The sequence below is a fragment of the Miscanthus floridulus genome, chromosome 6 (assembly GCF_019320115.1).
Source record: "Miscanthus floridulus cultivar M001 chromosome 6, ASM1932011v1, whole genome shotgun sequence".
Lineage (NCBI taxonomy): Eukaryota > Viridiplantae > Streptophyta > Magnoliopsida > Poales > Poaceae > Miscanthus > Miscanthus floridulus.
The window spans coordinates 4,779,739-4,804,905 of NC_089585.1; the positions used below are offsets into that span (position 1 = coordinate 4,779,739).

Consider the following 25,167-nt stretch of genomic DNA (forward strand, 5'->3'; position numbering starts at 1 on the left):
TCAAACAGTTTAAAGTTTGACTAAAATTATATAAAAATTAATAATATTCATGGGACAAAATAAATACTATTAAATTATTATAGAATATATTTTCATAATAATTTTATTTAGAGGTATAAATATTAATACTATTTATTATAAATTTAGTTAAACTTGAGCCAGCTTGACTAACAGGTTTTACATTCTTACGTCCCTTAACGATACTGTGCCTACTACAACTGTTCATGATGTGGGCGTTCCATAAAGAAACGAACGATGAATCATGACATGGTCGGTACTCGGAATTTATGCCTGTATATAAAACCTGTAGCAATCCTCTTTACGCCTTTACCCAACAGGGATACCCTACCAGCAGTCATGCTTTGGTCGTGTGCTGCAGCCTGCATTGCACACCCTGCCAGTTTTGCTGTTTGCGAAAAGACAGGAAAGGGTTCAGTTCGGAGTAAAAGCCATGGCTGAAAATACTGTTGGTTTATTTATTATGAGAGAAAATTTTATTAAAAGAGAAAAATATTGTTCGTTCGTTGAAAAAGTAGGGCTTACAAGACGATTCTTTTCCGCTAGACGCTGGTTTTCGAGATTCAGATGCTGCGGCAGAATTCCCGTTCGGCTAATACAGACCACAAGCAAAACTAACTAAGGCTGGTATGGCAGTGATTTAACTGACGTGAAAACAAGGGTGAGGTAAGAGATCCCAGGCTGCCCCTGCATGTCTCCAGCTTTTCCTTCACGTTCAGAATCGAAGGCCTTTCTTTCTTTTGCCCTGGTAGACTGTGGGGGCACGGCCCCCAGTTTCGTTTCTGAAGCGGCCACTAGGCCACTACGAGCAGTGACTCTGAGGTTGGTTGGAGTTGGAGTTGGAGTGCGGCGGGCAGCGAGAGCTTTCCTCTCGTCTTTTGTTGTTGGATCACGTCACAATCAGGAACCGCACAACATTGGTGCCATTTGACGGCGGGGGTTTAAAAGTCTTGTGCTGCACAGGCGGCCAGGCTAAAAGAAGCTCAGCTGTCCTGTCCAGTCCCCAAGGGCTAGTAGATTCACTGTAGACAAGTGGGCTTCTTATTTTAGGGCGCTGGGCCTTCAGGTTATGGCTGCGTTTAAGGCCCACCTCAAGAGTTGTGCTTGCTGGGCTGGGACTAAATTTGTTGCGCCGCAATCTCTCTGCGGGCTGGGCTAATCAGAAAACCAGCCAACTCTTTCCATTCTGGTCAGCAAGCGCTAGGGAGGAAGGCAGCAAAACGCGCATCATTATTTTCTATTTTATACGCACGCGCAATCACTCAAAAGCTTTTATGCGCGCAAAAGTATACTCACATAAAAGCTTAGGCACATATTTATTTTGTATTTTTTCTCAGGAGTATGCAACAAAAACTCCTGAGAAAAAAAATATTACAGACACACAACTTAGTCAGCTATTTTTTTCTAACACAGTGTAAACACAGATCCACTACTACAGAATAAGCTATCACTGCTGACTCTATCACTACCGGAATTTTAAAACCGACACTGATAGATGCATCACTGCCGGTTCGTAAGAAAAAAGGCTATCACTGTCGGATTTTCTAACAAACTGCCGGATTTTCTAACAAACCGACAGCGATAGATATTATCACTGCCGGTTCGTAATAAAAACCGACAGTGATGTCTATCACTGTCGGTTGCATTTCACAGACCGATAGTAATCTATAGGCTCCGGACCCAAAATTTTTATTCATCCTGGTTAACTCATCCGTACACACCTTTCTTCATCTCTCCCGCTCTCTCTCCTCTCTTTCTTCACAGACCGCCAGTGCTGATATTTCTCCGCCGCTCCTCAGACCTCCTCCTCCCCCAAATCTCCTCTCCAAATCCACCTCGCTGCGGCCGCCGATGAGCGGTCGGGACGCCGGCGCGGCGAAGGCATGAGGCCGCCACAGGCGCGAGGCCACCGTGGGCGCCGGTGAGCGGATCCACCCGACGACGAGCTTCTTCCTCCCGACGACCGGCGCGAGCGCGGCTCGGGCGACCGGCGCAAGCGCGGGCGGCTCGCGTGGATCCACCTCCCGGTGCTCTTTCTCCTCTCTCACACTCTTTCTCCTCAGATCTGTTTCTTGGGATTTGCTTGTTGGGGTTCTCGATTTGAGGTCCTTGTTGATTTATTGTGGCACTTCTGATGCATGTGGGTTTAATTAACTGCTTGCCATTTCTGCCATTTTTCTTTACTCGCTCACTTGTTTTCTTACCGCCAATGTTCGTCCTCTGTTCTTCAGGTAATCGCGTCGATTGGACCCATGGGTTCCTGCCATTTGGGTGAGCCAGCCTTACCTGGCAATCTTGGGGGCGTTTCGTCTTGCTGCGTGGCAGAAAGGTGTGACCTGGAAGCGCGGCCTCAGATCTAGCGTTGGAGCGACTTGGCCTACCCGGCGGCATCCCCAATCTCCCCCTCCTAGCCTCCCCTCCCCTCCCTCTATGTTGTGTGAATCAATTTGTAGATGAGTTATTTTGTTTGTGTTGAACCCTGCTCCTTTGTCTGTGATGTACGAATCGATTTGTGGATGGGTTGATTTGTGATGTGTTGAACCCTTCTCCTTCGTCTGCGATGCACGAATCGATCTATGGATGAGTTTTTCTGATGTGTTGAATCCGTCCTTTAGTGGCGGCGGTAGCCAGCGAGCATGGTGGCGGTGGCGGCGGTAATGAGCATGCTCCAGCCAGCATGCTTGTTGGATTACTTTTTTTTGTTTTTCTAAACCTTATCACTGCCAGGTGAAGTACCGGCAGCAGTAGCCAGCGAGCATCACTGCGGGTATGCCACTGCCGGTTCAAAATCCGGCAGTAAAGGAGATTTTGAACCGGCAGTGATATCGAAAACTGGGGTAGTGATCCTCACATATATATATATACACGTCTCTCTCTATGAATTCAAGCACATATCCTACTTGTGTAAAAAAATATGCACATGATTTGTGAACATAAATTATGCGATAAAAAATATGTTCACATATATTTTTGAAACAACAAATTATGCACATAACATAACATAAAATATGGGTGTCATTGTCGGCGAACTTGCCACACAAACCGTGAACCGTCAGCTCCAACTTACACAACCAACAATAACAACTGCCCCGAAACGTGGCACCCACAACTCATGAGTAGATTTGCGGACTACAAGGACCCACCCAACTAAAATTTAGCTAGCTAAACTTTAGCCAACTAAAAGTTCTCCTACCTAAACTTTAGCTGGGTTGTTTTGATCCTCCAGCTAATAGATTCAGTTAAACTTTAGCTGAGTTTAGCCAGATAAAACAGCTAAACAACTAAACTTTAGCTGCCCATTTAGCTGGGTCGTTTGCATATCTAGCAGCTAAATTTAGCCAGCTAAAGTTTAGTCGATGAATCCAAACAGACCCAATTGCCAAGCTCATCTAATGACGGGACCCAACACCTCTACTACAGCTCCAAAGCAGGCTAGGCTAGTTGGCACGAGAATACAGCACCAGTAGAGGAGACAAACACCGAACAACTTGTCCATAAGAGTCCCGGACTCCCGGTATGTGATGCAAGCTGACACTTGCAGAGATGGACATGAGAGCAAGAGCCAGCTATTTGGCTATAAGTCAAGTGGTAAAAGCTAAACTATACGATAGTTGTTGGTTGTTTATCTAAAAAAACTTTTTTTTATTATTACTTTGATCCATTTCCCACCATCTCTTTGTAGATTCTCCTCACATTAAAAAATTTTATACAACCAAAACATATATGCAAAAATCATTTATTTTCTATTTATGCGCGCAAAATCACTCAAAAGTATTTATGTGAGCAAAACGTATATGCAAAAAAAAAAACTCTAGAGAAAATATGTGTGCACCACTACATAGGCTCTTTGTACCCTTCTTGTTGCTTGTATGAAAGTCAAGCTCTCCTCTCTTATTCCTTCCTCCTCCATAACAACAAAATAATCAACTAGCTTGGCTAGAAACCTTTGGTAGTTATTTTGACGTGTCTATGCTCAGGAAGGTTAGCCAGGTGTTGAGGTGGAGGCAGTGGTCCCTAGATCTACTAGAAACATCACAGTGACGAGAGGACCAAGAAACCCTCTAGCTGGCGATGGGGATATGAGGTGGGTTGAGGTAGGCTCACCTGCGGAGTCGGAGCCGGAGCCAGAGGCGGAGATGTTGGTGGTGTGAGTCTTAGCGATGGAGTCGACGGATGAGAAGCCAGATTGGCGGCGGCCACGACCTCTCTATAGAGTGAGAGATGTGAGGCGAGGAGCACCACAACACGATTCTTCTAGAGAGAGAAATGCGAAATGGGGATCAACGTCTGGTGTCATTTGGCTGGGCTAGTTGGGCTTCAAATTCACGTCCACTAGGCTCCCCAAAGTCAGCAACAAATTGACTTGGGGAGGTTGTCCGCGTGTTTCTGGCTCGGGGAAAATATAGGATCCGGGTTGGAATTTGGGTTTAGAAAATACTTCCTCTGTTTTAGTATATAAGGCATAATGACCTCTGGTTCGAAAACCAAGGAATGTATTTAATTTTCTTTTTCAACACTAGTACTATTATATCGATGTACGCTTGAGCACGCTTTATATTATAGGTCTTGAACAAAAAAAAAGTGTTTACGCCTTATATATTAAGACAGAGGGAGTAGCTCTTAAAAAATTCGTGTCATATAATGAAATTTATCCTGATGACACATAATTTTTCGGCTAGATTCGCCCCTGTTGATCTAGTTAACAAAAGCCTCGTCTATTCACCGTATTCTATGAGATCACCGTGCTCTCGTCTGTCATCTATTCACATTTACCGTCTCCGTTTGATGCAGATCACTGTAAGGCTTGCCGCCGATATACGGCACCTCCACATCATGCTGCTAGTGAGCATATTCGCACTGTATATGAGCATACATGACAAATTGATGCTATCTGTTTGGTCATTTTGCGTATTGTTAGACTAAAGTAAAGTGGTATAAAAACAATTTGCTGTACGATGGGTGAAATCTACTTCTTTTATCTTCCTTCACAACGCTGTACTGTACTTAATGTGTTCTTTGAGAAAAAAAAACAGAATCGTCAATATCATTTCGCATGATAAAGACATGGAGAAAAAACACTTGATCTCAGTGAACCGAAGGACGGCTACTTGAATCGACATGGACGAATCTTGAGCACCAGCGGTCGCGGCGCGGCGTGCAGCACCGTAAGAAAAAAGGCTATCACTGTCGGATTTTCTAACAAACTGCCGGATTTTCTAACAAACCGACAGCGATAGATATTATCACTGCCGGTTCGTAATAAAAACCGACAGTGATGTCTATCACTGTCGGTTGCATTTCACAGACCGATAGTAATCTATAGGCTCCGGACCCAAAATTTTTATTCATCCTGGTTAACTCATCCGTACACACCTTTCTTCATCTCTCCCGCTCTCTCTCCTCTCTTTCTTCACAGACCGCCAGTGCTGATATTTCTCCGCCGCTCCTCAGACCTCCTCCTCCCCCAAATCTCCTCTCCAAATCCACCTCGCTGCGGCCGCCGATGAGCGGTCGGGACGCCGGCGCGGCGAAGGCATGAGGCCGCCACAGGCGCGAGGCCACCGTGGGCGCCGGTGAGCGGATCCACCCGACGACGAGCTTCTTCCTCCCGACGACCGGCGCGAGCGCGGCTCGGGCGACCGGCGCAAGCGCGGGCGGCTCGCGTGGATCCACCTCCCGGTGCTCTTTCTCCTCTCTCACACTCTTTCTCCTCAGATCTGTTTCTTGGGATTTGCTTGTTGGGGTTCTCGATTTGAGGTCCTTGTTGATTTATTGTGGCACTTCTGATGCATGTGGGTTTAATTAACTGCTTGCCATTTCTGCCATTTTTCTTTACTCGCTCACTTGTTTTCTTACCGCCAATGTTCGTCCTCTGTTCTTCAGGTAATCGCGTCGATTGGACCCATGGGTTCCTGCCATTTGGGTGAGCCAGCCTTACCTGGCAATCTTGGGGGCGTTTCGTCTTGCTGCGTGGCAGAAAGGTGTGACCTGGAAGCGCGGCCTCAGATCTAGCGTTGGAGCGACTTGGCCTACCCGGCGGCATCCCCAATCTCCCCCTCCTAGCCTCCCCTCCCCTCCCTCTATGTTGTGTGAATCAATTTGTAGATGAGTTATTTTGTTTGTGTTGAACCCTGCTCCTTTGTCTGTGATGTACGAATCGATTTGTGGATGGGTTGATTTGTGATGTGTTGAACCCTTCTCCTTCGTCTGCGATGCACGAATCGATCTATGGATGAGTTTTTCTGATGTGTTGAATCCGTCCTTTAGTGGCGGCGGTAGCCAGCGAGCATGGTGGCGGTGGCGGCGGTAATGAGCATGCTCCAGCCAGCATGCTTGTTGGATTACTTTTTTTTGTTTTTCTAAACCTTATCACTGCCAGGTGAAGTACCGGCAGCAGTAGCCAGCGAGCATCACTGCGGGTATGCCACTGCCGGTTCAAAATCCGGCAGTAAAGGAGATTTTGAACCGGCAGTGATATCGAAAACTGGGGTAGTGATCCTCACATATATATATATACACGTCTCTCTCTATGAATTCAAGCACATATCCTACTTGTGTAAAAAAATATGCACATGATTTGTGAACATAAATTATGCGATTAAAAAATATGTTCACATATATTTTTGAAACAACAAATTATGCACATAACATAACATAAAATATGGGTGTCATTGTCGGCGAACTTGCCACACAAACCGTGAACCGTCAGCTCCAACTTCCACAACCAACAATAATCAGCCTGTTCGCTTGCTCGTATACGATTGTAGATTATAAGTTGGAACAGTATTTTTCTCTCACACCAAACCGGCCAGCAGTAAATAATCCACGATCGTTTACGACGAAACGAACAAGCTGAACAACTGCCTCGAAACGTGGCACCCACAACTCATGAGTAGATTTGCGGACTACAAGGATCCACCCAACTAAATTTTAGCTAGCTAAAAGTTCTCCTACCTAAACTTTAGCTAGGTTGTTTTGATCCTCTAGCTAATAGATTCAGCTAAACTTTAGCTGAGTTTAGCCAGATAAAACAGCTAAACAACTAAACTTTAGCTGCTCTTTTAGCTGGGTCGTTGTTTGGATCCCTAGCGGCTAAATTTAGCCGGCTAAAGTTTAGTTGGTGAATCAAACGGACCCAATTGCCAAGCTCATCTAATGACGGGACCCAACACCTCTACTACAGCTCCAAAGCAGGCTAGGCTAGTTGGCACCAGAATACAACACCAGTAGAGGAGACAACACCGAACAACTTGTCCATAAGAGTCCCGGACTCCCGGTATGTGATGCAAGCTGACACTTGCAGAGATGGACATGAGAGCAAGAGCCAGCTATTTGGCTATAAGTCAAGTGGTAAAAGCTAAACTATACGACATTTGTTGGTTGTTTATCTAAAAACACTTTTTTTTATTATTACTTTGATCCATTTCCCACCATCTCTTTGTAGATTCTCCTCACATTAAAAAATTTTATGTGAGCAAAACATATATGCAAAAATCATTTATTTTCTATTTATGCACGCAAAATCACTCAAAAGTATTTATGTGAGCAAAACGTATATGCAAAAAAAAAACTCCTAGAGAAAATATGTGTGCACCACTACATAGGCTCTTTGTACCCGAATTCACTTGTTGCTTGTATGAAAGTCAAGCTCTCCTCTCTTATTCCTTCCTCCTCCATAACAACAAAATAATCAACTAGCTTGGCTTATAAACCTTTGGTAGTTATTTTGACGTGTCTATGCTCAGGACGGTTAGCCAGGTGCTGAGGTGGAGGCAGTGGTCCCTCGATCTACTAGAAACATCGCAGTGAGGAGAGGACCAAGAAACCCTATAGCTGGAGATGGGGATATGAGGTGGGTTGAGGTAGGCTCACCTGCAGAGTCGGAACCAGAACCAGAGCCAGAGCCGGAGATGTTGGTGGTGTGAGTCTCAGCGATGGAGTCGACGGATGAGAAGCCAGAGTGGCGGCGGCCACGACCTCTCAATAGAGTGAGAGATGTGAGGCGAGGAGCACCACAACACGATTCTTCTATAGAGAGAGAGAGAGAAATGCAAAATGGGGATCAACGTCTGGTGTCATTTGGCTGGGCTAGTTCCCCATGGAAGCGGGCTTCAAATTCACATCCACTAGGCTCCCAAAGTCAGCAACAAATTGACTTGGGGAGGTTGTCCGCTTGTTTCTGGCTCGGGAAAAATATGGGATCCAGGTTGGAATTTGGGTTTAGAAAATACTTCCTCTGTTCTAGTATATAAGGCATAGTGACCTCTTGTTCAAAAACCAAGGAACGTATTTAATTTTCTTTCTCAATACTAATACTATTATATCGATGTACGCTTGTTTAGAAAAAGCACGCTTTATATTATGGGTCTTGAACAAAAAAAAAGTGTTTACGCCTTATATATTAAGACGGAAGGAGTAGCCCTTAAAAAATCCGTGTCATATAATGAAATTTATCCTGATGACACATAATTTTTCGGCTAGATTCGCCCCTGTTGATCTAGTTAACAAAAGCCTCGTCTATTCACCGTATTCTATGAGATCACCGTGCACTCGTCTGTCATCTATTCACATTTACCGTCTCCGTTTGATGCAGATCACTGTAAGGCTTGCCGCCGATATACGGCACCTCCACATCATGCTGCTAGTGAGCATATTCGCACTGTATATGAGCATACATGACAAATTGATGCTATCTGTTTGGTCATTTTGCGTATTGTTAGACTAAAGTAAAGTGGTATAAAAACAATTTGCTGTACGATGGGTGAAATCTACTTCTTTTATCTTCCTTCACAACGCTGTACTGTACTTAATGTGTTCTTTGAGATAAAAAAAACAGAATCGTCAATATCATTTCGCATGATAAAGACATGGAGAAAAAACACTTGATCTCAGTGAACCGAAGGACGGCTACTTGAATCGACATGGACGAATCTTGAGCACCAGCGGTCGCGGCGCGGCGTGCAGGTGCCCTGCCTCCGGTGTCTCAGCGGCACGTCGCCCAGCACACGGGGCACGTCGGTCGCAGGTGCAGCCACGCGTCGACGCAGCGCGCGTGGAACGCGTGCGCGCAGCTGGGGAGCGCCCGCGCCGTCTCGCCTTCCTCGACGGCGCCCAGGCACACCGCGCACTCCGTCGCGGTCGCGGCGGCAGCCGCACCGGCCCCACGGCTCACGACGACGAAGCAGGGCAGCCGCGCGATGGCGGCGTCGTCGAGACCTGATGATGAGGCGCCGTCTCTCCGTGCTGCCGGCGGGATGAGGTCGTCGGCGGCGCTCAGTGTGGCGAGCCGGTGGTTGGCGTAGAGGGCCGCAGCGTACCACAGGAGGAGGACGAAGGCGGAGAGCGCGGCGAGCTCGAGGACCACGCTGACGCGGTCGTCCTCACAGACGACGGCGACGGCCGCCGTTCCCGCGCCGACGATGTCCGATCCGGTGGCCGCCGGCATTGAGCGCGGATGGACGGAGAGGCGGCTTGGACTTTCACTGGCAACAAGGAGCCGCTATACGGAGTGCTACGCACATGCTGGCACGGTTAGTTATCGACTAGGTGCGATACCGGTATCGCGATACGATCCGATACTCCGACGCGGATACCGTATATCAGAAAATCGAGCCGAAAATATAAATAAAATTAATCACGATACTTCGCCGATACATCTCGATACACCACCGATACTCCCGAGTTCCACACATAGTATTAGGATATACCCAATCTGTCGAGGAAAATCGAAGAAGATAGCAAGCTCAGCACATAAATATATAGTTTGTCAGAGGTGATTTGTGTCTAATGGAGTACTTGGATGCTGACCTACATACCATTAGGCTTTAGTTTTTTTTTTGGTTTTCTATTCTATATTACTATTAAATATAGCTATTTATTATACATAATATATATACTTTTCGTATTGGCGTATCCTGTATTTTAAAAATAAAGTACACCGTATCGCCGTATCCGTCATCCCGTATGGGTGCAACGTACGTAGGTTATCGACGTGTCTCGTGCTCCGGATTCGCGAAGGCGCACACAAATCGGTGCAGTGGATTTTGAGAGTCCAAAATCACCACCATATGGCTGCTGTTTTTTTGCGTGGGTTGCCCCAGACTCCGAGTTCGGCAAGCGGCGCGGCTGTGGGTTTTGGACTCTGCTCTCTGCACAACGGTTCGCATCCCGGCCGCCAGGTAAACGCGGTCGCCGCTCGGCGGACTGCCACTTACTCTTGGTTTTATTTTATCATCATCCCGCGGCATTCATTTATTTTCGGTGAATTTTTGAAAAATCATAGTAAATCATAGAAAAATTATAAAATGAAAAATCTAATTTTATTGGACTCCACATGAGTAGATCTACACAGTGAATATATAATACGGTATGCTTAAGTACAATTTTTTTTTAGCTTTAGATTAATTGGAAAATCCAATTTTGTCTGCAATTAATTAGAATTTATCTATAACTAAGTTATACATAGTCCAATGAGTACGAAATTTTTACTATAGTTCAAGCATACAATAATTAGCGTACCATAAAAATTTCACCACAATTGGACCATAGAAGCTGCAGCTATGAATTATTCCAATTAATTACAGACAAAATTAGATTTTCCAATTAATCTAAGGCTATAGTAAAACTTTTGTACTAAAGCATACCGTATTATATATTCACTATATAGATCTACTCATGTGGAGTCCAACAAAATTAGATTTTTTATTTTATGATTTTTCTATGATTTACTGTGATTTTTCAAAGATTCACCGAAAATAAAAAAAGAAAATTCAAACACACCGTTACTGTAGCAACCCACCGGTAATATAGCAAACCCGTTGTTACTGTAGCAAACCGCTGTCAAAAACCGCCGGGGGGTGTAAAATAGATGGTTTTGGAAAATTCGGGGGGTAAAACAGACGGTTTCATAGTTGGGGGTGAAGTAGACCATGTATGAAAAGGTGGGGGGTTAAGTAGACTTTTTCCTTTGAGAATGCGGGACAAGTTCAAGGACCCCTAGTGGATTTCACTCATTAAACAATTATGACAGACAAAATAATCATAGTTATAAAACGAAGTAGGTAATGATAATCTTGGGTTGCTATCAGTAACAAACGATACATTTTCGTCATTAAGCTGCACCAACTCTTGGAAAACTTCACAAACATAGTGATTCAATGACGAATATATAGCTCTGTTGTCATTGCATAGGAGGCCAATTTATTGTAGATGCTACTGTGAAGACTGGACGGCCCATTAGTCGGCCTGTTCGCTGGTTGGTTTCTGAGCTGGTTTGGGCTGGCTGGTGCTAGTTTATTGTGAGAGGAAAACACTGTTGGCTGGTTGGTTTGGGCTGGCTGAAACCAACAAGCGAACAGGCTAAGTGAAGGATGACAAGTGCAGGTTCCGGATCTTTAAAAAAAATATTAATATCTTTTAATATAAATTTGATCAAAATTCAAATCATTTGATTTAATATTACTATAGAGTTGCATACTTTTGAGACGGATCGGAGAGAGAGTAGTGGCGTCGACCATAGCAATATTAAATCAAAGTTAATATTTCTAAACGATTATAGCAATCGAGGAGTAGCAAATTTAATCCACTCGTTGTTCACAAGTAATACAGAGTTTTAGATGGACACGTAATATAGACAGGAGAGAATTGTCAAAATATACAAAATTATTCCAGAGCGACGACCTGAAGATGTTGCTATCTTAGATTCTTGACCAACAAATCAAAGCTTGTACCAGGCAATCACTACGATTGGCCATTGTTGTACACAAGTTGGCGGGACGCCGTCAAGTCAAGCCAAGCCGCCACCGGCCTCCGGCCGCGTCGTCCACGGTGCCCTCTCAGCCTCTCGCGCCTCGCGGCGTTGACGACGAGGCGAGCTCCTCGTCGCCGAACATCTCGACCGCCGCGACGCGCGCCGGCGTGGAAGCTGCAGCGGCCCTGTCGTCCTCGGCCCGCGCCGGCGCCGGCGGCTCGGCCTTGCCGCGGCAGACCGGGCACGACGCGCGCGACGCGAGCCACACGTCGATGCACTCCTGGTGGAACACGTGCTTGCAGCCGGGGAGCTGCCTCACCATCTGCCCCTCATCCAGGACGCCAAGGCAGACCGCGCACTCGGCGGCGGCGGCGGCGGTGGCAGGCACTGAGGTCGAGCCCCGCCGAGTACGGGAAGGACGGGAGCATGGCGATGGCCGCGGCGCCGAGGCCGGGCTTGGACCGATGATGCTGGTCCTGCAGGAGCCTTCTCGCACGGTGGCGCCAGCGCTGGCGAAGCAGGAGGAAGCGCACGAAGAGGAAGGCGACAACGAGGACGAAGCAGCAGACGAATGACGTGGCGGCCACGGCCACCAGCGTCGTGGCTTTGCAGCACCGAGGCGAGGTCGGGCTGTTGTAGGACATGTCGCGGTGGTGGTGGTGGAGTATAGGAGGATTCGTAAGCCGCGAGCGAATTATTTGGCTATTTTACCAAAGGTGGTTTACCCCCACCCCCCCCCCCCCCCCCCCCCCCCCCCCCTCTCCTTTTTTTAAAGAGAGTCACATTTGTTTTTTCTTAGTTTTAGTTGTTGCAGAAATTGTTTTTTGAAAAATAAGGTAGCTGTCAAATCTCAAGCTGAAAGTTTGGTGCGCCTCTTCCACATTTGGACGGTCTAGCCGTTCATGGGCTTTGGCAGATGGAATTCGTGTGTATATACGAGCGTTGACTAAATTAGAGAATTACTTATCATAAGCATATATATTCTCAAATCTATCTATTTTTTTTTACTATAAAAGAGCGAATGAATTAAAAAATACATGTCACCTGAAAATTCATACCCACCGTATGTTTTAACCCTTAGATGTGATTTAAGATCTTGATCCAAGGGATATTAAACATCATTAACTCCTAACAAGTGGGGCACATCTTACAAAACGTGAGATTTTGCGTTCCTGCCATTCAATCCCTCATCGCTCGTTGTTTTTTTTTTCACTGAAACAAAAGTCTACCCGCCCGCACCTCCAACGCCACGCACGTGGGCAGACGAGGCCCACCTCTCCCATAGAGTCCCATCTCCCGATCGATCACCTTGTCCTAACGCAGTCACCTGTCATCGGCGTCACGTTCGCTAGGTTCCGGCAGCACGGAGTCACCTACGCGCAGCAAGAAGATCAGGAAGTCCACCGCGACCACCGGACTTCCGCTTACAGCAAATTCAATGGTCTGTTCGCTTAAACTTATCAGCTAGAATCTACATTATTTTTCTCTCATAATAAAAACAGCTTCAGTCGGTTTTAATATCAGCCGAACAGTCCCTCGGTCACCAAACGGTAAAAAAAAAAAAAAAAAAAAACTCAACCACCAAACCCGATTTACCCCAATCCTCTCTCCTTCCCATCTGCAACTCGCACAGACCCTGGTGGCGGCGCGGCTCTCCTCGCAGGAACGGGGTGGCCTGCGAATCTGCGATCCAGCACGACCTCCTCCAAGTACCGTCCTCGACCCGGCTACAAGAAGGCGACAAAGCATCGCCTCTCGCTGGGCACTGATGCGGAGGCCTCAAAGCATAACCCTAAGCATAGGGTTAGGCCCCGTGCGCCACCATCGCGAATGATGAAGGCGGCTGCGATGGATGCGACTGCAGGTTTCCTCAGCCCATGGACAAGATTATGTGTCGAATCGATTGGATCCAACTATACATATTTTCATCAAGCTGTGGTATATTTAGTTCTCTTCTTCTATTGTATAGATTGGTCATGGTAAAAGGGGAGATGTTACAATACCACCAACCCTACTAATCTTGTAGTGCCTGTCTTTTTGTGGTCCAATGTTGTTTGTGTCAGGTTTCGTTTTGCTCTTCAGGTAAGCTGGACAAAGTTGCTGTCCTGAAAGTGATCTTTTCAGGATTTGAGGAGACAACTAAATTTGTTATTTGTTTGAGCGAATTTCTGTGAGCTTTCATTTTACTGCAGGTGTATCTTAGTAGATCTTATCTGATGGGGCATTTACTCTTTTCTTTCCTTCTTTTTATCTCATAGAGAGGTTCGAGCAAATGAGTGTTTGAAGAACAATGGGGGTTGCTGGCTAGACAAGGCTAATAAGTAACAATGTTACTACATGCAAGGTACATTTTTTAACCGCCATGCATGCTGCTGATGCTTGTATTATCCCTCAATTCTTGTCTGGTAAGAGGTTCTAATTGCATTTACGTGAGAATGCAGGATACCTTGAGCGTGTTTGTGACTGCCCTATTGTGGAAGGTTTAAAATTTGTTGTCGTTGGATTGGATATACCCGCTGTAAAGGTACGCTATGAATTTAATTATTGCATTACATCGACATAAGTTATATTGGAAAATTTTCTGATCAGATAATAATTATTGCTATTCAATATTCTTTTCCTGATTACATGTTACTAATATTATTAATAAAAACAAACTATATGAAAACACTTTGATGATAAATCTTGAGTACTCTTTTCATGTTATAAATCTAAATGCTTTCATGCATACCAGTGGATCAAGTTTTAAAATGTACCTGCTAAGGATAGTTCTCTAATTTCACTTTTGAATACCATGAACTAAATTGATGTTTTTTTTATGATCTATTTGAATCTACTTCTTATTTGCAGGCATTGAAGAATGCAAAGAGAAACTTTACTGTCAGTGCAAGGGTTGCAAGCTGCAAGAATACATGGGAAAGCTATGAGTGCAGCTGTGGTGATGACAATATGCTATACATGAGGGAGCATGACACTTGCATCAGTGAGTAGGTGAACCTGCATTTTTACATAGCCATCTAATTCTGTCTCTTTGTATTTTCCTTGCAGGCACCTTTTCTAGCGATGAGAAGTACAAAATTCTCTCTTTTGTTTGAGATGATTGATCTTATTCCTTTTAAATGATGCAAATACTATTCCCAATCATCTGTTAGGTGCTAAATGTGAGGTGAAGTTCGAATTGGGGCATCCATAGTATGAGCAGCTAGGCCTCAAGCAGGGGGGGGGGGGGGGGGGGGGGGGGGTAGGGGGAATGAAATGGTGGGTATTTCAATTTGGTTGGGCTCAGTACTTAGTATAGAATTGCTATCTGTTGAAACTAACACACTGATTTTTGTGGTTGGATCAATCTGATCGAGTTTTACATCTGGAAATTCAGATCCTCAGCTGTTGATAAGTTAACAAATAGATTAATGAATTAATAGGTGGTGGATCATGTTTGGTAATACGAGAACATTCTGCCCTTATCCCATCCCATCAATATCTTCCATATTTTCCATTACACAGCTGCATTAATTGTTTTGTTGAACTTTTTGCAAAGAAAATAATTTTGTCATGCACTGGCTCTTCTAATGATGTATGGTTAAATTTTAAACTCTCTTACTCTGTTCCATACACTCCCATTTGGAGCAACAGTTTCTGCAATGCTTGCAGGGAAATAACATACTAAGAACCTTGCAGCATGATGGTTACTATTAGTCGCCTATTTTTTTTTTCTTATTCAAGAAAATCGGATGTATCTTGATTAATGATTTTAGTACATCTAACCCAGCAGCCACAAGGACCTGTACATGCTTCCCATTTGCCAAAGAAATTTCTGGGTCCCTATAATTATTATTTTTGATCTACCTGTCATTTCCATGTGTTCGTGCTTGTGGCCATGCAGTGTCACGACAGACAGCCTGTTCGCTTGTTGGTTTTAGCCAGCCCAAACCAGCTAGCCAACAGTATTTTCCTCTCACAACAAACCAGCATCAGTCAGCCCAAACCAGCACAGAAACCAACCAACGAACAGGCTGAGAAGCTCAAGGGTGGTTGGCATCAATGAAGGAAGCTGAAGATGAGGGAGACTGTTCTGACTTCTGTGCATCTACCAAGACAAAAAAACAAAAGAAGAGGAAATCATGTGCAAAATACGTGGATCATAACCATGTCGTCCTATTTCATAGGGTATTTTGTCCAAATCGATGTGAAGATGTGCTTGCTCCTTGGTAATTGTTTGCAGGGACCATCTTGTTTAGTCTTAAATAATAATAATCGATTCAACCGGTGAGCTTAGTTTATTTAATCTCCCTGTACTACTAATGGATCAGAGAATTTATGGTAAAAAAAGGTTCAATTTTGTTTATCTATTGCAGAGAAATGTTTTCGCATGTAACTTGTTTCGAGCTAGAAATATCTATTATGCTGAAATTGCCTTACATAAGCAGTGCCATTGCCAATGTCAATCAATGGCTACTTTTTTTATTTTATTTTTTTATTTTTTGTCAGCTGAACATACGGAGGAGGATCATATAGCAGGACTTCCTCCTCTCCGTAGGATTACACTGATCTGCCATCTCTATAAGACGAAATGAGGGCCAAGCTCTGCCCCCTCATTGGGCCAAGTCGCCCGTTTTTCATCCTCCGTTGGATCTTGATCGGACCATCCACGGTGCAGCAGCTAGAGATTCCAGAGCTTTCGTCTCTGGCGTGAGACAAAGCCGTCGCCGCCATCCCCTCCTCACGCCGCTCCGCCGCCGCTTCCACCTGCCACGGGTAGCAGCAGTGAAGCTTGAGGAAGGATAGTGCTAGCTACTCCTACCCCGCCGCTCTCACAGGCATGTGCGACGCTGGAAGCGAGTGCGCAACCCATCCCTTCTTCCTCGCCCTTTGGCCGCGTCGAACGTGCATGCCCCGCCTGCCGCCTCCCTCACAGGCATGGGCGCCGCCACTTCCCTCTTTGCAGGATCAGCCACATGCTCACGTGACGGGCGTGGGCTATACAGTGGAAGCGGAGGCAACTGGCGGCGACCGCAAAGGACCGAAGCCCGTAGCACACCGCAAGGCTGATTCCACACCCAGGCGCCATTGGCCGCGCCACCAAGGTGATGGGAGACCAGCGCGACTTGGGACAACGACGGTGGAGGTGGGGCATGGGGCGATGCCTAGCCTGGATCAATGACACGCTCTATGGTGCCGACTCCATGCTTGCCTCGCCTGCTTATGAGGAACGCCCCTAGGCTGTTTGATGAAATGCCTGTTCAGAATGCCATGACTTGGAACACTCGGTTTCATCTACCTCTGTGTTGGTAAGTACAAAAGATGTTACTTATTTCCTACCTTCTTTTTCATCTGAATATAGGTATTAGAATACTGAATATGGGTATAACTAAAGAGAAATTGAAAATGATAAGCATAGCATGGTTTTGAATTGAACTTGCTCTTGGATTTTCAAGAGCACGGTGAACAGCCCCATCATTTCATTGCCTACAGTGGTCTGGTAAACAGCATATATTTAGTCCAAGAGGGATAGTTGTCATGCTTTCACAAGACATCTGGTCATGTAAAAATCTTAGGATATTTTCGACAATACTTGCCTCTGCACTTAGAAAGTCTTGATGGCACACCAAGTGTATAACTTGGTACTGGTACCTTCTTGTTGTTTCCTTTCATCCAATGGCTTAAGGAGCTTTTGATGTTGTTTTCAACGATACACAAATTATTACATATTTGGTAGTTGATATTTCATATTTGGTACTTATCTTAGTTCCTGTTTTGTTTTTATTCTCCAATGAGCTCCAACAGCACATTCAAATTTAAACAAAATTTTTAGGGTTAAATCATTGTGCTTACCAATATGTTCTGTATTATAAGCTCCACAGATTCAAATATGAGTACTAACTGAAAACTAATAGAAAATGTTCAGCAAGATGAAATTAAATTTGAATATAAAGAGACATGATCATATTGTTTGATATGCCACCATATATCTAAGATTAGATGTTGCATAAGCCTAACAGCTATTATACCCCGTGTAGAAATAAAACGATTTTGGTGAATGGAAGGTCCCGGGTTCAAGTCGCGGTCTCCTCTCATTGCACATGCGAGGGTAAGGCTTTGCCACTGACACCCTTCCCCAGACCCCGCACAGAGCGGGAGCTCTCTGCACTGGGTACGCCCGCCATTTTATTCGGTGTCATCTGCTTGTGTGGATATCTAATTGTAAGCACTTTGAGCATTACTGTACAGATACAGAGCCATATTGAACGCCTTCATGAAGACTTAGGCCAGTTTACTGAAGATTTTAATCATGGTATTAGCAATCAAAATAGATTACATAATTGTCGTGTGTAACTATGCAACTCACCATGCACAGTACATGAATGCAAAGTAGCTTGGTTCTGACATCTTGCATTTATGAGAGGATAGCTATCTCATGAAATGTTTCAGTTTCCTTTTTACAAATTCTAGAATAGTTCCCCAATTTTTGAGTAGGATTCATGGTCCTCCTGTCCATTATGTTATTCAGATAACAGTCTCGGCAGAACAGGCAGTTAGCAAACTAGATTCTACAGATGAAACAGTTGGACACTTGGACTTGCAGTTGCTTGGATTGATTCTAATTTTTAGAATATATATATATATAGGTGAATGCATAGACTATTGGCCAAAGAAATAAAGACAATAGCTAATATGAAGAAATAAAGGACCTTCTCCCTCAGTGATAGAAGCAACAAGCTGAAAGAACTCAAGTCCTTTAACAAAGTTGTTCACCTTCCATGAACACTACATGTGATTATGCATGTAACTTTAGAGTTAAATAGCACAACCGTACCAATACAAGTAACAACCTGTTCGGTTGGTTGGTTCGTATCATTGCTGGTTCGTGAAGAAGTACTGCTGGCTGGTTTGTGTGAGAGAAAAATATTGTTCCGGCTGAAAATTTACGATCGTTTACGACAAGCCATAGCCAAACGAACAGGTTTATTGATACCTCTGTGTTTCATCAGCTCTGTTACATTTATTCTTAAGGCTGATGCTGAGACGAGTGAGGTTTATGCACATATGACACTGCAGCCACTAAACCTGGTAACAAACTTTGTTTTATTTTCCCATCTGTTTCTATATTTCTGTTTTCTTTAATCAAAGACGCTTTTGTTTGGTTTACTATGCAATACGAGCTCAAATAAACCAAACCATTAGTGCTTCTAAATATCCACTATTAACCCTATCAGATTTCAACCAGCAGCCCCACCACAGGAGTTGATTGCAAAAAAACCAGGGCAATGGGTGGAAATTTCATCATATCATTTCGAGTAACTATTTTCCAGTAACTTTTGTTGGTTTGCAATATTACGATTTTTTCCATAGCTCCATAGCCTGTATCACACTATTCATGAAAGAGTCTCACATCAGTGTGACACTAACTTAAAATTAAGTTATTCTGTAGGTCAACCAAAAGTTGCATATTTGCTAGAGTCCTTGTACTTTATATCTGGTACGGTATTATTTAAAAATTTCAAAATGAGGACTCATTTTTCACTTTCTCTTCTAAAAACCTAGCATCCCGCAGAGAGTTTTCTGTATATGTCTAAAGAAGGGCATGTTCAAGATACCTTTTACTCGTTATTCCAGTGGTCTACTGATCAAACTGATTACTATCTTTGATTGCAGGCTGTTACCATGAAGCACCAGGAGTTTTTAAGCCTTATCCACAAATAGGCCAGCTTTGAAGTCATTAGAATCATTTCTGAAGGTGCCTAAACATCAACAGCACATTAAACGACTTAAATTCATGGCCTTGTTCCCTCCAGTGAGAGCGCGATAACTACATAAAGTTTCAAACGTAACTATGCAAAATAAATTGAGATGGACTCAAATAGTAGGCATACAGTGTTGTACTTAAAACTTTGTACATGAATTTATATATATTTATATATATAGTAAATAACTTAGTAAGGAGTTACTATAATCTTGTAAATTAGCATTGTAATTATCGTAACTTAAAGTGGCCACAGAATAAGTTATTCTATGGCCAGCTGCAGAACAGTATATATATAGGGAGAGTATATTCAGTAGCCAGCTATAAAATAAGTTATTCTGTAGCCACCTCCATTTACGATAATTTTATATACTAATTTACAATAATATCAATACATATTTAGATATTGGGTACTATAACACATGGGATATAATAACGTTATAACTTATTATAACGTTATAGTAATTATCAACTTAGTAAATTTGTAGCCAGCTACAGTAGAATTATCTCGTAAATTATATTATATATATATATCAGTATCGTATATACTAAATGTACGCCCTACATAATTTAATATAAAAAAGGTCAATAATATTTACGATAGTGCTAGGGATTTTACCAGCACTAGTAGGAGTACTATAATAGTATATAACATATATACGACTCAAGGGCACAGATAAGTATATATATATATAGAATATATATATATATATATATATATATATATATATATATATATATATTATATAATATATATATATAATATATATAATATATATATAATAGGGAGAGACTATTCAGTAGCCGGCTACAAAATAAGTTATTCTGTAGCCACCCTCCATTTTACTATAATTTTATATACTAATTTACCATAATGTCAATACATATTTACGATAGTTGGGTTACTATAACACATGGGAATATTTACCATAACGTTATAGTAAACCACTTAGTAAGGAGTTACTGTAAATCTCGTAAATTAACATAGTAATTATCGTAACTCAAAGTGGCTACAGAATAAGTTATTCTGTAGCCAGCTATAGGATAGTAGTTCTATATATATATATATAGAACTACTATCCTATAGCTGGCTACAGAATAACTTATTCTGTAGCCACTTTGAGTTACGATAATTACTATGTTATTTTACAAGATTATAGTAACTCCTTACTAAGTGGTTTAATATAACGTTATGGTAAATATCTCCATGTGTTATAGTAACCCAACTATCGTAAATATGTATTTATATTATGGTAAATTAGTATATAAAATTATGGTAAATAGAGGTAGCTACAGAATAACTTATTTTGTAGCCGGCTGCTGAATAGCCTCTCCCTATATATATATTATATATATATATATATATATATATTATATCTATATATATTATATATATAACATACATCACAATACGCCTGGTTTCTAGTCCACAATCATCTGTTTGTGTCTATCTTATATGGAGCTCAATCCCATGGGCCCACAAACGCCGCGCCTGGTTTCTAGTGCCCATGATGCGAGGATCATCTGTTTGTCTTCTACTCATTATAATTAGTTGACGAAGACCACACAGTTGTTGTAACTTCACTTTGTTTTAAATTTTTGTTCACTACACTCCTTTAGCTTTAGCTGTTGTCCTAAGTCAAACTACGTCTAACTCTAGCAAATTATTAATAAAAATTTACACCAATATTTGCAACATCAAATAGTTTCATTAAATTCTCTACAAAATATGCTGTGTTAAGCATTAATTAGAAAGATCTTAGGAGCTCAAAAGTTTTAGAGGTTTTTAGTTGTTGCACAAGTTAAGACTTGTTTGCTTAAATTTTTATTAACCCAATTGAACCCTCTTGGGCCAATGGGTCCTTACGGTACCGAAGAGTGTTGAGTTTTTAAGTAATTCTATATCGCCAACTTTTCGTGCATAATATGTGAAGAGTAAGCACAAAATTATTACAGAGAAATCTAAGTCCAACATATTATTCATCTCATCCTAATAAAAAAACACAGTATAAGGGATTGTAGTTGGTCCAACATATATTATTTATCTCATGCTGATACAAAAAATGTAATATAAAGGATTGCGATTGCTCCAACAGATTACGAATCATATTCTCAACGTCTTAAAGTTACTTTTACTAATTGCTCAAAATCCACCCCCATCCCTCTCTTAAATGTAGGAAATACAATCCCTCTCAATATCCACTTTAAAAATATTGGTAATATTTTGGATAAGAACAAGAAAAAACTACACTGTCAATAATAGGATTATCACCTATATAGAATTTTCGGAGACGAGAGATAATTAATTTTGTTGAAGTGCTCTAACAAGGTATCATGCATCTTCACACAAGATAAAGTAGTACACAATGATTCTAATTACATGTATTTGATTCGTATATATAATACACTAAACAAGGGCTAATCAGTCGCGACGTCGTTTTCGCCGATTCTACCCTACGGCACCGGACGGTTGACCGAAGCCCAGCAAGGACGTGCGGCGCGCGTCCCCGGTCCCCACGGCGCCGCCTTCCACGGTCACGACCAACGTCCCCCCCGCCGCACCGATCAACGCCGGAGGCGGCGACGGGCGCGCGTCCGCCCCCGCCGTCGCCTTGGGCCGCACCTCGGCCCGGCACACCGGGCACGTGGTCCGGGACCGCAGCCACGCGTCGACGCAGTCGACGTGGAAGACGTGGCCGCAGCCCGGCAGCGCGCGCACCTTCTCGCCGTCCGCGAGCTCCGACAGGCACACCGCGCAGTCCGCCGCCGACGTCATCCCGGCGGCGCTGCCGGAGGCAGAGCTAGACCCGTCGCCGCCGCCGCCGCCGTCCGCCTTGCGGACGCGATACGTGGTGACCGGCAGCGTAGCGAGCGCGGACGCGTCGAGGCCGTGGCGGGCACTCCTCCTGCTGAAGGAACCGAAGGAGCGGCGGACGCCCAGGGCCAGGCTGCCCCGGCCGCGCGCCACGAACTGGTAGAGCAGCAGGCGGATGAGGACGAAGACGACGGTGAGCATGGCGAGGATGACGACGGCCGTGAGCAGGACGCGGCCGCTGAAGCTATAGCCCGGCTCCTGCCGCTGCATGAATGGGCTCGGCCCGCCGTAGGGCACCGGCGGCGGAGGGCTCGACATGGATGGGCACGGCCGGCCGCACGGGTCAACAAGGCCAACTGGAATTTTTTTTGTAATCAAGAACTTGCAGGACGCGGAGGGATAAGTGATTCTCGGGCACGTTCGGCTGGTATTAAAGTCGGTGGATGAGTTAACTGAAACTGATTTGTTATAAGAGAAAAATATTTTAGATTCGCTTATAAGCGGACTGATAACTTAAAGCGACGGAGTGTAGGATACGCTGAGGGGTCGTAGGTAGTGACGTGGTCAACGCCGGCGCATGTTAGAAAAAAAAAATGTTTTGTGTCCATGGCGATAATCGAGGACGATGACCTGTGTGATGGAATGGAAATAGGAGGGATGGCGTGCCGATAATTCCACAACGCCCATTTCTGTACTAGTGCGCGCGAGAACGATCGTCGCGCGGCCAAATGGACGTGATCACTAGCGTAGGCAGGTTTTAAACTAGGCTGATCCAACTCAATATAAAATTTGAAACAACGAGCAGATTAAATGAGCAATAAACACTGAAACTTGCTCAAAGTAGTTTTGCTACTTAAAGTCCAAGTCTCTGACCCACACGGGCACACACATCTCTCAACGTGCTGGATTTCGAGTTTGCTTATGTATAGCACAGTATAGTGTTTGTAGCACTGGCGGAACCAGACCCGCCCCCCCCCCCCCCCCCACCCCACCCCACCCCACGCCACCCCCACACACAGTGAAATAGTTTTAGTACCCTGTAAAAAAATTCAATTGAACACCATGAAAATATTATTTCATCCATTTTTTATAATAATATTGTGTTTTTTCGCTATGAATACTAAATGCATGTGTAAAACCTTGAAAAACTATTGAGACATACACTTAGTGTATAGATTTGTCATATTACGATTTACGAGGATGTTGTTATATTGTTTGCCCCCCTTAATTAAAAATTCTGGTTCCGCCTCTGGTTTGTAGGAAGGGGCAAGGAAGTTTGATCAGGAGTCAACCATGTTATTTTGCTTGTGCTGACTGACTTGTGCAAGCTACTTTGGACAAAAAGGAACGATGCAATATATGCCACAGAAAAATGCGTAGCCGCAATGTCGCAGGAAATCGAACAGAGCCGTGTGTGTGGCTTATTCCGTCGTGGGGTTGGGTTTGATGACGATGGAGCCTTTTTTTCGACTCAGATGACGATCGAGCTGGGAAGCTCTGGATAGTAGACACCGCAGAAAGATCCAGTGCTTTTGGCATTTGGCTTGGTTGACGTGTCGTGCACAGTGCCCTCGTCCTTGCTGATGCTGTGTGCAGGCGGCTTCAGGCCTAGGCCACCCCTAACGCTGGCTAACAAGTGTGTTAGGTGGTGTTTGGATCTGGTGACTAAAATTTAGGAGGTGTGTCGATAGGATGTTGTATAGGGTGTTTGGATACTAATAAAAAAATAAATTACATAATCCGTCAGTACTCTACGAGACGATTTTTAAGCCTAATTAATACATCATTAGCATATGTTTACTGTAGCACCCATTGTCAAATCATGGACTAATTAGGCTTAAAAAATTCGTCTCGCAAATTAGCCGCAAACTATGCAATTAGTTTCATAATTAATCTATATTTAATACTCTATATACGTGTCTAAACATTCGATGGGACAGCGACTAAAATTTAGGAGGTGTAACTAAACACCACCTTAGCTTGAACAAAAAGCAGAAGTACATGTAGGCATGGAAGATCCTAGACTCCCAAGCCCTCAATGTAAACTACCACAAGCCTAATCCACCTGCTGCAGTACTAAAATGTGGTGCACTGACGTCTACTATACTTTTCTTCAGTGTTTTCTTACAGAGCAAAGTCAGGCCTTGTTTAGATTGCAAATTTTTGCAATCTGGACACTATAGCACGTTTCATTTGTATTTGATAAACTTTGTCCGATCATGGACTAACTAGGCTTAAAAGATTTGTCTCGTGATTTACAACCAAACTATGCAATTAGTTATTTTTTTTATCTATATTTAATACTTTATTCATATGTCCAAAAATTAATGTAATAGAGAGAGTGAAAAAATTTGGAATTTTGAGGCAATCTAAACAACGCCCCACTATCCAGCAGCATACAACGCGCTCCTACCTGCTGTCTCCAACTTTTGTCAGATAGAGCGGCTGTATCTCCTGCAGGAGACTCTGACACGCTGCGGAGCTATAGTTTATGGTGACATGGAGAATCAAAGCGGATGTGGCTTTGGGGCAGTACTCCACGCTGTTGCGATGGAGAAGCCCTTAGAAAAAATCCTGCCTCAACTCAAGTGTCGCTGTTTCTCACCGAACCCTTCTCGGCTTAATTAACAATCACTGGAGTACTAATCAGAAAGATTTTTTTTTTTTGTGTTGAGAAAACCAGAGTACCAGACAGATGAAGGTGAGGAGGGCGGCTCACCGGACCGAGTCGCATGCTCCCGCTCGCGATGGGCCGTGGGGTATAGGCCGAAGGCTCAAGTCAAGGAGGAGTGGACTAAAGATGGCAATGGGCTCCGATATCCAATACTCGACGGGTATTTGATT

General features: G+C 43.8%; 3 protein-coding genes and 1 pseudogene across 10 annotated transcripts; 1 reads left to right on the forward strand and 3 right to left on the reverse strand.

The window, feature by feature from the left end:
- Window positions 1-9,001: 9,001 nt before the first annotated feature.
- On the reverse strand, window positions 9,002-9,463 carry LOC136457462 (E3 ubiquitin-protein ligase ATL41-like). The gene has a single exon (XM_066457488.1). It carries the CDS (start codon window positions 9,461-9,463, stop codon window positions 9,002-9,004), a length of 462 nt encoding a protein of 153 aa, XP_066313585.1.
- Window positions 9,464-11,573: 2,110 nt separating this feature from the next.
- Window positions 11,574-12,473, reverse strand: LOC136457463 (RING-H2 finger protein ATL39-like; annotated as a pseudogene).
- LOC136457464 (vacuolar-sorting receptor 4-like) lies at window positions 12,458-19,753 on the forward strand. 8 transcript variants are annotated; one of them, XM_066457490.1, is made up of 8 exons: window positions 13,337-13,705; window positions 13,831-13,937; window positions 14,026-14,111; window positions 14,209-14,291; window positions 14,618-14,750; window positions 16,256-17,055; window positions 17,785-18,835; window positions 19,421-19,740. In XM_066457490.1, the coding sequence occupies exons 3-6, from the start codon at window positions 14,105-14,107 to the stop codon at window positions 16,339-16,341; spliced, it is 309 nt and encodes a 102-aa protein (XP_066313587.1). In that variant the 5' UTR covers window positions 13,337-13,705; window positions 13,831-13,937; window positions 14,026-14,104; the 3' UTR covers window positions 16,342-17,055; window positions 17,785-18,835; window positions 19,421-19,740. The 8 variants fall into 8 exon arrangements, 5 of the variants coding, with proteins under 5 accessions (XP_066313588.1, XP_066313587.1, XP_066313586.1 ...); XM_066457491.1 differs by lacking the exons at window positions 13,337-13,705; window positions 13,831-13,937 and adding an exon at window positions 12,458-12,483; XR_010759731.1 differs by having other exon boundaries at window positions 13,337-14,111; window positions 14,618-14,754; window positions 16,256-16,606; window positions 16,713-17,055; window positions 19,421-19,743.
- Window positions 19,754-21,780: 2,027 nt separating this feature from the next.
- Window positions 21,781-22,711, reverse strand: LOC136457465 (RING-H2 finger protein ATL39-like). The gene has a single exon (XM_066457494.1). It carries the CDS (start codon window positions 22,639-22,641, stop codon window positions 21,958-21,960), a length of 684 nt encoding a protein of 227 aa, XP_066313591.1. The 5' UTR covers window positions 22,642-22,711; the 3' UTR covers window positions 21,781-21,957.
- Window positions 22,712-25,167: the final 2,456 nt, after the last annotated feature.